The sequence below is a fragment of the Rosa rugosa genome, chromosome 1 (genome assembly GCF_958449725.1).
Source record: "Rosa rugosa chromosome 1, drRosRugo1.1, whole genome shotgun sequence".
Taxonomy (NCBI): domain Eukaryota; kingdom Viridiplantae; phylum Streptophyta; class Magnoliopsida; order Rosales; family Rosaceae; genus Rosa; species Rosa rugosa.
The window spans coordinates 5,348,752-5,362,151 of NC_084820.1; the positions used below are offsets into that span (position 1 = coordinate 5,348,752).

Below are 13,400 nucleotides of genomic sequence, written 5' to 3' on the forward strand. Positions count from 1 at the left end.
TTCTGATTGGTCCATTAAGATTAGAAAATGAAAGAAAGATTAAGATAATGATTTTTTTAATCATTCTAAGCCAATCAAAACATGGGGATAGTGTTGGGAGAGGATTTTTGGGACAGCAGATTTCATCCCATCAATTACTAGCAGCTAGACAGAATAATGAATAATGAATAAGGGAATTAGTGAAGACAGTGGTTGTGATCCTCTCAATTCTAACTAATCACAATTTTAGCCTCAGAAAGTAGATTAGGACTAAACCCATTTCATATAATTAGCATTTGTTACAATAGTGCAGAATGGAGCTAAATAACATGATTATGATGTTGCTAATGAGGAAATGTACAGCTTCTAGTAACATGTATTGTTTGGGCTACAGCGGTGATGTGGGGAGGGTTTGGTACAGAATGCATCATTTGGGACAAAAGAGTGATTCATGGTGTGAATATCAATAAAAAAGCAAGCGCATGCTACAGTGGGTGGCAGCTAGCTCCCATGGCAAGTCATCATTTCATTCACTAAATCACAAAAAAAAAAAAAAAAGAAAAAAAAAAAAAAAAAGGAAAGAAGAAGAAGAAAGAGATTGAACTACCCAATTGCCCACACTATAGAAGTGGAAGCCCTGAAAAGTAGTTGTGGTTTAGAAAGCTTGACCACAAGAATTTCACCGACACCATTTTCTTTTATGCTCTACCCAAATTAGGAAAGAGAAAATCACAATGCAGGATCCAAGAAGCAGTTGTATATTAGGTAAAGAACTTAAATTTGATTGACAGTAAATAATGTCCTATGCAGTTTTCTCTGTTTTAGACAATTAATGTACATGAACAGTCCAGAATTATACCCAAAAACTCACCTGTATTTCATGTGCTACTGCTTCTGCTTGGTTGGTGAGCTATTCTAAAGGAATTTAATGTCAGTTCCTTCTGTGTTCCCCTATATTCATATCCATGAAGTACATTTATGGACTGGAACATACTATTGCATCAATTATTGTATGAAGTTTCATTAGATAGCAATAGATCATGTGATATTTTCATTGGAGGAGATCGAGGGTTTGGAAGGATTTGGGCTTAAGAATTTGATTAAACTTTCATGACCCGAGAAGATGGTGGCCCAATGGGACTGGTCTTGTAACCTTGCTAGGCCTGTAGAGGTGAAAATGTGAGTGAACTGATTCACTGAAAAGTGAAAACAGTGACCCCAGCAACCCGTCCAATCACTCAATCAATAAGGCAGTGCTAGTAGTTAAACCAAGTTCTTGAAGATAGGGAACGTCAGACAACTGGCGCCAATAATATATTCATCTAACCAATTAAGTCCAAGAGGATTAAGTTCAATGGGAAGCACATCAATACCAGAATCATCAACAACTACATATTTGTCACTGTCATCCACAACAAACTCAAATGCCAAATGCTGCATTTTCCACTCCACCACTTGGTCCTCCTCACTCAAAAGGCATCACTACGTTCACATGACATATGTGATTACACTTCTACTCTTGATTTTATAATAGTGTTTGATATTTTCCGACTTTGTGTCAAGTACTAAACTATGCACGTAAATATCAAATGTATAGGCGAAATTGACTAAAGAGTTAAAATATAGAGGTGAAATTGACTATAGAATTAGAATATACAGACCGCATTTGGTTGATGATAACAATTCAAAGACCAACCTGATTTATTTTTCAAGGTACAGGTTGATTCTAGGAACAAAAGTGATATCATCCTTCACTTTTCTTCTTCTGGGTTCAATTTTTGAATTGCTAGTTCTAGTTCAAGGTACAGGAATCCATGTGAGACCTCTTTTAGGTCATTTTTGAAACCAACAGTTTATACTGTTTGAATCTTTTGAGGAATTGGGGACCAGGTTTCAAAAACAAGAAGCTGTACCAAACCATGAGCTAAAGCTACCCTTCTCCTTCTTCTTCTATTTTTGAAGCTTCCTCTCACTGCCTATTTTTGGAGGAAGTGCATACCCTAAAATCCTATATATATGACCTCAAACAAACTTCACACTCCACACCCATCATTCTAATCTCAGCACACAAAAATAGTCATTAGTCAAACCAAACATACTTATCTATCTTTTTTTGTTTTTTTTTGAAATTATATTTTAATTTTCTGGGTTGTGAAAAAAAGCACATTTGAGTATTTATTAAATAAATTTTCTTGGTCGTGCTGTATCCTAGCTTTTTGAATGCTTTTACTAAAGAACCCTTAAATCACTTTGAGACTTTTGACTCATAATTAGCAAAATCTAATCCACCTATCACCTTCCAACACGTATTAGATAACGTTAATTACATCCCTAATTAAATCCAATTTCCCACATTGACTGTTACAATTACGTTTCAGTTACCTAAAATTCTTTTGGCATTTTATTAAAAATCCCAAAATTCCTTGGCATCTAAGTTACACTCTACCACTCTCTCTCTCTGAGTGTCCCCAAATTTAGAAAATCACCTCTCGAATATTCCCAATTTCCTTTTCTCCAACCTCAGAGCTCTTCCCCGATCGGTACCCAATTTGGCGGTTCATTCAATTCGGCAGCTCGATCGTAAAGTTCGTATCTTTTTGTGATTTGGGGATTTTTTTTTTTTGGGGGAAATTAGGGTTTTGGGGTTTGTTGGGTAAAGAACTAAAGATTGGATTTTTGGTGGATTAGGGTTTTGTTGGGAGATGAGGATCGAGCAATTGGATGAGCCGGAGTTGGATCGGAGCGAAGGGAGGCAGATTGTGAGGGTTGACGAAGCGAAGAGAGCCCTGGTCGGAGCCGGGGCTCGGATCCTGTTTTACCCGACCCTTTTGTATAATGTGCTTCGGAATAAGATGGAAGCTGAGTTCAGATGGTGGGATGAAGTTGACCAGGTTTTCATCTTTGACTTTTTCCCACTTTGTTTCTTTTTGTGAGAAAGGAAAGCTGGTTTCTTTTTTGTGCGTTGTTGGAATTTTTTGATTTTTTTTTTTTTGAATTAATATTTCTTGGTATGAATTTGATTGCTCATATAAGCTGATTTTGAAACAGTTTTTTTTTTTTTTTTTTTTTTTTTTTAATTTGATAATTTTCTAATGAGGAAGACAGATCTTTAGATAGTTGATGTGTAGGAAGATATATGATTTTGGTATTTAGGGATTTTTGAGTTCTCTATGTTCTCTAGGTCTCTTGAATGATAGATAATTGTGTATTGCTATTATATAATTATTGGTTGAACCATTGTGATCAAATTCGTCAGTAGACCAAGTGTGTGTGTGTGTGTGTGTGATGAGATATATACAGCTGGTCAACTTCATTCTGCGGTGTTGTATCTCGGTGTAAACTTGGATTGGAGACATGTTTTTGCTAATTTTATCGTGTTTAATGGATGAGTTGTGTTTGTTCTTTCAGTTTGTGCTCCTTGGCGCGGTTCCATTCCCCAAAGATGTTCCCCAGCTGAAGCGACTTGGTGTTGGCGGCGTTATCACGCTCAACGAATCTTATGAAACTTTGGTTCCTTCCTCCCTGTATCATGTGCGTGACTTCTATTGATAGCTAGTACTAGCATGTTAGCTATGCAGTTTCTTCGCCTTTTGTGTTTGGATGAGATGAATGACTTATTCAAAGCATCTAATTTTTCTCGAAAGAAAATATTGAGAGATAAAATTTGGCTTCTTACTTTTTTTTTCCTCCAACAGAGAATGCAGGGATTAAAACTTCAGAACAAAATGATTTTGTATTTTGTTTTTCGATTTTTTATTAGCGATCAAACAACAATACTGCATTCAAGTCTTTAAAGTTTATCCCTGTTTAGATTCTGCTCTCATCCTTTTGAGATGTTTGATGAGTTTCAGGCCCATGGAATTGAGCATGTAGTAATCCCCACACGTGATTATCTCTTTGCACCTTCATTTGAAGATATCAGCAGGGCTGTGGAGTTCATTCACAGTGAGTGATTTTATTCCACCCTTATCTTCTAATTTGTAATCACTTAGCTAGGTTGGTTTAATTGTTATTTTAATTTGGAACCTTGTTTCTTTATATACAGAGAACGCATCATGTGGTAGAACTACTTATGTTCACTGCAAAGCAGGTCGGGGAAGGAGCACTACTATTGTGCTTTGCTATTTGGTAACTATTGCTTTCAAATTCGGCTTCTTTTATTAGCTGAAGAGTTATTGCTCACAACCTTTCACGACCATTTGGACATCATAGGATTGAGTTGATTTGCTCCCTGTAGGTGGAATACAAGAATATGACCCCATCTGCTGCCCTGGAGTATGTGCGATCCAGAAGGCCTCGTGTGCTGCTTGCCCCCTCACAGTGGAAGGTATGTTTTGCTTGATTTTAAGCATTTTGTTTAAATCTGCAACATCCTTGCGTTAGATGTTTTGATCAGTGCCAGCAACTGAATTCTTTAGATTCGATTCCCACCCAACCCTTGCTCACCATTTTCTGCTTTTGCTTACATCTTAACAAATAAGCAGGCTGTTCAAGAATACAGCAGATGTTGTAGAGCTACCACTGCATGCTCTCCCTCAGGAGATGCAGTTCTTATTACAAAAGATGATCTCGAAGGTTATCATGGCAGTTATGACAATACTGCTCGTAAGCAGTTGGCAATGGTACCTAAGATTGTGAAATCCAGCCCCATGATAGCGCGGTTGTCCTGCCTTTTTGCGTCCTTGAAAGTTTCTGGTGGACCAGTCACAAGGCGGCTGCCAGTTCCAGAGCCCCGCGCTTGCTGAGCCCCTCATAGAAGAAGTGGCACGAGTTGTTTGTTTGTACAGAAGAGGGAAACAATTTTGGAAGTTTTATGAAGTTCCAAGGTTTTCGGTATCTTCATGTTCATGAGAGAGAAGGTAAATGAAGAAACTAAGGAAAAGAAAAGAAAAAAGAAAAAAAATGAAAGCGGCGGCGTTTGTCAAGGTTGTGTATAACAAACACTCTGTCAATGGCTGAGGAATGTAATTGCAGTTCTGTACATAACAGTATGTCAATTTTCTCCTTTTCCGTTGTCATTTTGCTTGTCAATCTCCAAGTTTGTACCAATCGCACTATGTAATTTGCGGGATTTCAATCATTTTGCTTAACCTTGGTAGTTTCATTGATGTGGTTGGATGTGGTTCCTTTGCATCAAATTCTAAGCAGGTTTCTATTCAATAGTGGACTGACCATCTAAAAGCCAGTATTTGGGTTTGGGTCGAAATAGTAGTTTCATGTCCCATCATCTTTAGGTTGAAACAATTTCTTTCTATTCTAGTTTCAAATTTACAATCATTGTAAATCTCTTCCCTACTTGCTTTGCTTTACTAAATGACATGAGATCTTCGACCCTTTTACAGAAAAAGCTAGATGTTGTGACGAGTCTGATGACTACGATGGATGGTGACAAACCATTTTATATATCGTACAGTCCTAATGTGGTAGTTCATAGTGTCATTTTCTCATTCTTATCTAACCCTATCCTTAAGGATAAATAATATTATTAGAACATATCTGGACAAATATTAATACATAGTTTTCACTTTTGAACATCAATAATATATGGTATATGTATATTTCAATTGTCCAATTGGACAGTTACTTTGCCCAATTAGACAAATTTTATAAAAACCATCTTTGTGGCTTTAAATTGATGGCTTTTGAAAGAAAGCTCCTTTTGCAAGTTCATTCGGGCAAAGAAATATGGGGCCGGACTTGTGTAGTGTAGCATATCGGTACAGAAAATGTATGGTCTTCAGTGTGCACTGTGTCACACTTTAACCTAATATTTGCACTGTTGATTTTCTATTACGAAAGTAGTTAATTTCTTAATCTCTAGTACATGAAGGCACGATATATATGCTCACCCAACTACAACGACTTTTAAGGACAACCACCACACTTATATACATATATTCAAGTAATTATTCGGTATATTAAACTTACATCGATCATGTATTATGTGAGGATATTTATGAAGAAAAATGATAGTATCGTAAATACCCGGCCAATACTTTCATTTGTTCTACAGAGAGGAGATTGAGGTGAAATTGCATAGAAGGGAAGGGATTGTTAGGACTACTCCTTCAGTTTTTGTTCATATATTTTGTTCCCTAGCTACCTTTGCAAGAGAAACTAACTAGCTATAAATACCTAGTCAATCAGCAAGTGCAATCTACAAGTATCTAATTAATTAACTACAAGCAGAGTTTAGGACAGAAATGAGTGCTATAGAGATGATGAAAATCAAAAATGAAAAGCGGTTGAACTAAATAAAAGCAAAGCGAAAGCTGCAGCAGGGTAGGGTTTGGTTTGTGGAAGAATCCAGAAAAGGTTAGGTTTGGCTTTAGGCTATGCATGCATGTTGTTATATTCGTCCTCGCACTAACCACAATTCTTCCTGCAACTTCTTTTTGGGACCAAATCTCTGCAAACTCAACAAGTATGCCCTCTCTGCTCTCTACTAGTTAGTATTAACAACCTTCTAAAAAAGATGAAAGCATCCAAAATCCTCCATAAAGCGAAAGAATTGAATATCACCTTTTTATATATATAGCTAGCTAGGTTTGGTTGATACAGGACATGGCATTCCTTTATTTCATTTTCTATTGCATACTTGTTCGTGGATAGAGACACTTTCTCTCTCTGTTTCATTAGGATCTTTCCTCCTTTTGTTTATTTTAACAAGTAGCCAACATATATGGCAAAATCAAGCATCTACGTACACCATGTCACCATATATAATATTTCGATTCTCTCAGCTGCAACTATGTTTGGCTTACACTAGCTTGCAACTCCTATCGTTCATAGATACTGATATTCCGGTTACAAATATAGTATCTGGGTTATCTGTAGTAGTAGTAGTATCAGAGCACATAAAACCAGCTAGTATAACAAGGTCATCGAATGTACGAATACGACGGGAGTAATATTCGCAGGAGTATACATGTTATCCTGCATGTATAACTTGATAAACTCTAGGAGGGGATCGATATGCAAAGAATTTTACAAAATTTGTATTTAAGAAGATATGATTAACTGCTTCAGCACTGTACGTACGTAATGGAATACATACGATAATGCAGGAGATGCTGGACATTTTGAAACTTAAAGTTTATTCTTGTCCTTTCATTCTTGGTTCGGTTCCCTCTTTATTCCCTTGAGAAACTACGATGAAGCTGCAGAGCCCTAGCTATACCCTCCATGTTGGGTTTCACTTACCTTCATTTCATGCACGTCCCATAGATTTATATAAATAGCATGCACGTTACTCTCTCTCTCTCTCTCTCTCTCTCTCATGGCAATAGAGATAAGCACATCTTTACTCTGCCCAAAAGCTCGAATCTGGAATAGAATAAAGCAGAAAAGAAGGTTTCAAGTAACAAAAGAAGGGAGATATATATATATATATATATATATATATATATATATATATCATATATGTACTAAGATGCTAGTTAATCTAGCTGAATTCCACTTTCACTTCCTTTTAAGTGGCTGATAACGTTCCATAAACGACCTTTAAGAGCATAAAAGCCATGCACTACTTCGAAACTGATATCAAGTTTTTCATAAATAGTAACTTGTTCCATATGCGCGGAGATATTTCATTTCTCGCTTTTCATGAAGTGACACTAATTATATTTTAGTATACGTAATGAATGAGGGCAGAAGACCTCAAATCAATTCTACTAGATCGATAGAGCACCTTAACTATGGAAAAGCAAACTTCCTTTTTCATTTTAGGGCAAAGAATCGATCTTTTCTGCAAACCGTGGAAGGCTAGGAATGCATGCAAGCAGAAAATACGATACCGGAAAATCAGTAATACCTGCATACATACTTCCTTGCTTAATGTGAGTGATTTGATATAACAGTTGCAACGGAAACATCAAATTAATGGAAATGAAAATCAAGCAGAAGGAAAAAAAAAATAGAAAAAAAGGAAAAATGAAGAAGAAAGTTAATTCTGCTTTAACTTATCCATACACGTGGTTCTAAAGTGTTTAAACCAGTGCCTAGATAAGTAGATCATATATAGCTAGGGCATCAATACGCTTATAGCTGCTTTAAGATCCAAGTAAAACAATCACATTATGTTGTTTCCCATTTGTGTGTGTGTCATATATATATATATATATATGACGGTACAAGATGAAAAATCCATTTCGATTTTATATGTCTTTTTCTCTTTTTTATTTTCTGATTTTTCCCAGACTATAATGTTTAAAGAAGTGAACAAAAAGTAAAGCACTCTGGGGAATGAACATTACCGTATTAATTAACACATTTTGATTTCTATAAAGGGAAACAATATGAAACCCCAATTCATATTTAAGTAACAAAGTGACTAACCAAAGTACAATTAACAATGTCTATGTTGCAATTGGCGCAAACTCTTTGGTATTTCCTCTGTAAAGAACAAGAAAGGAGCATTATACAAACATAATGAAATAATAAAATAATAATAAGAATAGGCTAGCTTATATAAAGATGATATATATGGTGTAATGATAATGGTGATGATTTTCATGCAGGAAGCTAGGACTGGATTTGCTTTGCTTTGGGTCTTTGGTTCTCTCCTTCTATATACTTGTCAGAAGAGAGGAGCAGCCTTTTCTTTGAACCTTCTTTTTCTTTTTTTCCCTTTTGTTCTCTTTTCTCTCTTTCTTTCCCAAAACATGGACCGTTGCTTAGTTAGTTCAATTCAGTTGAGAGCCAAGAGAATATAGATAGAGAGAAAAAGAAAGCAAAAGAGCTAGCAAACCATATATGGTCCATCAATGCCTGGTTATGGTCTCCTGGCCTCACGTTTGAATGTGAAAGCAACTTGATCCAGAGGGTTGTGGCTTCAAAATAATATTCATGTTGATGATGATGTTGTCTTTGTTTTTATTCTCTATTGCGTTTTTCTTTTTGCTTTTGCTCTCGCGCCTATCCATGATGATCTGGGTTGTCAGGGTCAGGCCAGAATGAAGAGTACTTCATCCACTCTGCCTCTTGAGGGTTTGCCATGGATGATGACTCCTGCAACAAAACATATATTGCAAGCATGCCCTGATTAGGATCGACCACCAATATTAGCTAGCTAGGGTTTGCATATCATTAACTAGTTTTTCTACTAAATAAATCTGTACCTTTGTTTTCTAACAGTGAAAAAGAGTTTGTACTTGAGTTCATTCAAGAGTTTAGCACTAATAGTAAAGGAAAATAGTGGTAATAAAGTTCACATGCATAGTAGCTTTAATTGTGTTCTCAACTTTGGTTTGAAATTATTCAAAAGGCATAATTACGGCTTTACAGTCAGGTAACAAGAAAGATTATATTCTGTAGCTTAGCCTTAGACCAGAGCCTAGATATGATGCTAAGTGTCTCTACCTTCCTTTTGCTCTTTTACGAGAGGATTGTGAAACCATCCAATCATATACATGAAAACATATAAAAATTAAAATGATAAAGAGAAAAGGGCAGAAAAGGGTTTTGGCTAGCTTCTGTCTTTAATTTAAATTAGTAGTAACAAAGAAATTGGATGATTTTCTTGCTTTTGCTCCTTTCTAATCCTTGACAAACTCACTTTTTCTTTCTATCTTTTGTAATTAGCTAATGGTATTATGACAAACTAGAGCTCATGAAATTCAGAGTCAAAAAGTTCATATAAACTACTCACTTCTTTGACATTACTCGATGAAGTGCAGGCCATTATGAGCTCCTCCAAGCCAGATGCTGACCTCCCTCCCATCTGTTTATGATGTTGTTGTTGCTGCTGTTGCTGTTGTTGTTGTTGCTGCTGTTTATGCATGCAATGAAAAGACAAATTAACCACCAAAATTAATAAATACCCAGCTAATTAATTAAGTAACTTTGATGATATTGTCTTCAAGGATTTAAAGGTAAAATAGTTTAATGTTTGCAATTTAGCAGACAACAAAAGCAACATAACCAGATGAGTTTTGACACATGTACAACATGGTATAGACACAATGGAGTTTCACCCTTCATTTCTCGAGCTACAAAACCTTTACATAGGCAATGTGATCAAGTACCGTTAAAGAATGGGGTTCATTTATTCATTTTGTTATATGATACTTTGGCGAAACAATATTTTGTACATATAATAGACCGTGTGAATAGTGTATTATTTTAGTCAAATACGGTAATTTTTTTTTTTATGAATTCTCAAAAAAAGAGAAAAAAATTTATTAAAAGGGAAAAAAAAATATTACAAGTTTGCAGTAAGCACTAAAACTTACTGCATATGAGAATCACAATGAGAAGACATCAAATACGGTAATGTATTAGTATAAAACAGGTGGCGATAAGTTCTACCCTTGAGGTTTCTACTTGAGAGTGTAATTAAGCTTTGTTTAGAAACGAACAAAAAAAAAATGCAACAATATTTGAGTGTAGTGCCACACCATGTTAGTATTATCAGCTTCTGCACTAAAAAATCCCTTGCGACAGAACTACTAGCTAGGGTGAGTAATGGTACCTGGAAATGTTCGTTTTGGAGCATTATTGATCGGGAGACATGGTACGCATCCTGATCGAGAATGATGGAGGTGCCGGTGTGATGAAGAGGAGGCGGAGAGATGATTGTGGAAATGGGGTGTGAAGGCCGACTGATGTGAAAGCTGGCCGCCGTTGCTATTTGTTGTTGATGATGTGATTGGCCATGCTGATGTTGCTGTTGCTCATGGTGTACTTGTTGTTGATGTTGGTGATGATGTAGCAGTTGATCATGTGCCACATGATGAAGCTGTGGTCTCTCACGCAGCTCTTCGCACGTGCCAGATGCAATGCTGGGTTCCCTTGCCGTTGAAGCCTCTCCTATCCCCACCTGCAAAATGGACATATTAAGAAGATTCGTTACCAAGTCTATTCTTGATCAACCACTATTCATTTCCACTCTTCTAGTTTAGAAAGCTTGAACATTGATCTAACTTCAATCAAATGCTTGGTACCATTTTAATTTGGCAAGTAAAAACTAGTTATTGCTAACTGAAAGTGATAATCAAGAGAGAGGTCTTAGTCATGCTGCAAATGCAAGCAATGTTAATACTGGTGTCCAGATGGGGATAGAAGAGGGTTAACAAATGGATCCGCAATGTTAATAAAGCAACATTGATCCCATTCTAGCTAAGAAAGACATGTTAATATCTGCCCTAGATCGGGATATGTATATATATGGCTAAATAGATGTTTAATAAGATGAATGTAGAAATTAAACAATTAATTAATCTTAATGCACGATGAAATATATGATGAAAAGAATAATGGTAAACTACCTCATCGAAGCTTTTTCTGAATGGGACAAAGCTGAAATGGTCGGACTTCAACTGATGCATATCTATGGAATTGTAACTTGTTAATGGCTGAGCAATGACATTAACTTGAGCTGCTGCTGCTGCGGACATTTGATCATGCTGATCCCGAAGATGAGTATTATGGGATACTATTATTTCCTTAGAAGAAGTACAACTCCCACTACCACCACTATCTCTTCTCAAATCACTACTTCCTTCACCAGTTAAACTTGCACTTGCAGCACTTGTTCTCTCGGACGACCAGTTGCATTGTCTCGGCTGCGTCTGATAGAATATCTTCGAAACTACGAGCTCCCCTTCCTTCTCCTCCTCGTGCTGGCCCAGATGGTACTGGTGCATCACCCAGTTCGTCTTCTCTGGTTTTCGATTCTTCCCAAAGTTTGTGTAGAGGACCAGGATTTTCTTGCACCCTTTTTGCTTGCCATTCACCATCACCGGCCTGGTTTTGCCGGTCTTGTGCCACCGTGTCTCCCCGCCGGCTTGCAAGTGGTCACATTCTGTTTGGATTTTTCGCCTCTTTCTTGTCCCGGTTGTGTAAGCCTTGGAGGGTCTGTGGAAGAAGTGCCTGCTCAACCCATCTCTAGTCACTCCTGCAAGAAATGAAGTATTGCATGCCCAAAGTCAAAGTTAGGTTGACCAATTAGGTATGAATATTAACTCATATGTTGTTGTGCAAAACTGAGAGATGTTCAAAGTCATAACCAACAAAACTTGAAATTAATCCATAAAAGTAATTTCAATATATATATATATATATATATATATATAGAGAGAGAGAGAGAGAGAGAGAGAGAGAGAGTAGATGATGACCAGGAAGTTTTTCAGGATGGGTGTAACAAATGCCATCTTCTCCTTCAATGGTAGGAATGAACTCATCAATCAAAGGGTGAGACTTTGTGTCTTTGGCTTCTACCTTTGCTTCAAGGTGTTCAATCAGTTCTTGGTCTGTTGGGTCAAATTTCACTCCTGCTGGTAGACCTAACCAGTCCTGCAGACACCATTTAATTCCATTTCTTGTTAATAATTATATTGAAAGCGAAAAAGAGCTGGCTTAGCTAGCTTGAACAAAGAAATTAAAGGTAAAAAGAAAAAGATGAAGATGAAGTACCCTTTTAATTTACATAAATTAATATCAAAATTAACTTGAGATAGAAAATAATTACTATCAATTACAAAGAATCATATTCCATATGCCAACAAAAAATCTTTATTTGGAAGCAAACAAGAGAATATTATCGGATTGATTGATTTTTGATCCGTACATACCGGCTTTCCTTCAAGTTTGTGTCCACAACCGGGGCACTGCTTCGATCCACACATCTGGTGTTCTTCAAGCTTGGCATCAATGAGATCAGAGCTTCTGATATTACTCTTGTTCATTATTTCAACCTTGTGTGAAGAAATATATGATTAAGATGCTGCTATCTTCTTTCTCGAAAACTCATCAACTTGTAACCGTCTTGTACGAAATTGTGATCATCCTTGTATAAGAGCCTGCTTCTCATATCCCACCAGCTCTTTGCTCTCTTGCTAATTAAAAAGAAATCATATATACATATAAATATGATTGAGATCTATCATGAACTACGTTCTTATTAATAAAGGGAAACGATGAGAAAGAAAGAAATCCATGGATATGTATAGGTACTACTTAATTCACAGACATGATCGAAGATAGAAAACATGAACAAATCAGATAGAATTTTCGGGTGGTATTCATAACAACAGCTTCATCAAGCTAATGAAGAAAACATAATCTTTATAGGCAAAAAGATTATACAGACACCCAATAATTCTGAAGATTCATTTGTAATGAAAGATTTCGAAACCCAAAAGATAAACATGAAGTTCGCAAGAGGAGAAAGAAGGAGGAGAACAAGAAGAAGGGTGAGGTGACAGAATTGGGAAAGAAGAAACTATGAAAGAGAGTGAGGTTGAGCTATAAACCTGCTTCTTCTTCTGCTTTAACATATGGAAAACACCAGAAATCCTTGTCCAGTCTCTACTTTAACTGAAGGGGCTGAGAGAAAAAGAGGGAAAAGTTGCCCTCAAACCCTTGTACCTTTAAGCCAGCAGCTAGCTTTGCTAATCTAAGAAGCTAGCCTAATAAGCTAG

The 13,400-nt window shown here is 36.6% G+C and overlaps 2 protein-coding genes across 3 annotated transcripts; one reads left to right on the plus strand and one right to left on the minus strand.

Annotated features, from left to right (window-relative positions):
• The first annotated feature begins 2,056 nt into the window (after positions 1 to 2,056).
• Positions 2,057 to 5,083, plus strand: LOC133727046 (phosphatidylglycerophosphate phosphatase PTPMT2-like). Its single transcript, XM_062154674.1, has 7 exons — positions 2,057 to 2,564; positions 2,668 to 2,870; positions 3,388 to 3,510; positions 3,831 to 3,924; positions 4,025 to 4,107; positions 4,217 to 4,306; positions 4,464 to 5,083. The coding sequence occupies exons 2-7, from the start codon at positions 2,682 to 2,684 to the stop codon at positions 4,722 to 4,724; spliced, it is 840 nt and encodes a 279-aa protein (XP_062010658.1). The 5' UTR covers positions 2,057 to 2,564; positions 2,668 to 2,681; the 3' UTR covers positions 4,725 to 5,083.
• Positions 5,084 to 8,224: 3,141 nt separating this feature from the next.
• LOC133712279 (NAC domain-containing protein 75) lies at positions 8,225 to 13,400 on the minus strand. Of its 2 annotated transcripts, none has more exons than XM_062138397.1 (7): positions 13,233 to 13,400; positions 12,552 to 12,815; positions 12,096 to 12,273; positions 11,247 to 11,875; positions 10,451 to 10,798; positions 9,629 to 9,745; positions 8,225 to 8,988 (listed from the first exon to the last, which is right to left on the minus strand). In XM_062138397.1, the coding sequence occupies exons 2-7, from the start codon at positions 12,663 to 12,665 to the stop codon at positions 8,896 to 8,898; spliced, it is 1,479 nt and encodes a 492-aa protein (XP_061994381.1). In that variant the 5' UTR covers positions 12,666 to 12,815; positions 13,233 to 13,400; the 3' UTR covers positions 8,225 to 8,895. The 2 variants fall into 2 exon arrangements, with proteins under 2 accessions (XP_061994381.1, XP_061994371.1); XM_062138387.1 differs by having other exon boundaries at positions 9,629 to 9,748.

What these genes read in the sequence shown, in the direction of transcription:
- LOC133712279 (XM_062138387.1), bottom strand. Translation starts at nt 12,665, where the DNA reads ATGAACAAGAGTAATATCAGAAGCTCTGATCTCATTGATGCCAAGCTT. An exon ending in ACAAACTTGAAGGAAAGCCG is followed by an intron (nt 12,274 to 12,551) that starts GTATGTACGGAT and finishes TGGTGTCTGCAG; the next exon opens with GACTGGTTAGGTCTACCAGC. An exon ending in CCATCCTGAAAAACTTCCTG is followed by an intron (nt 11,876 to 12,095) that starts GTCATCATCTAC and finishes CATTTCTTGCAG; the next exon opens with GAGTGACTAGAGATGGGTTG.
- LOC133727046 (XM_062154674.1), top strand. Translation starts at nt 2,682, where the DNA reads ATGAGGATCGAGCAATTGGATGAGCCGGAGTTGGATCGGAGCGAAGGG. An exon ending in GGCTGTGGAGTTCATTCACA is followed by an intron (nt 3,925 to 4,024) that starts GTGAGTGATTTT and finishes CTTTATATACAG; the next exon opens with AGAACGCATCATGTGGTAGA. An exon ending in CTATTGTGCTTTGCTATTTG is followed by an intron (nt 4,108 to 4,216) that starts GTAACTATTGCT and finishes TGCTCCCTGTAG; the next exon opens with GTGGAATACAAGAATATGAC.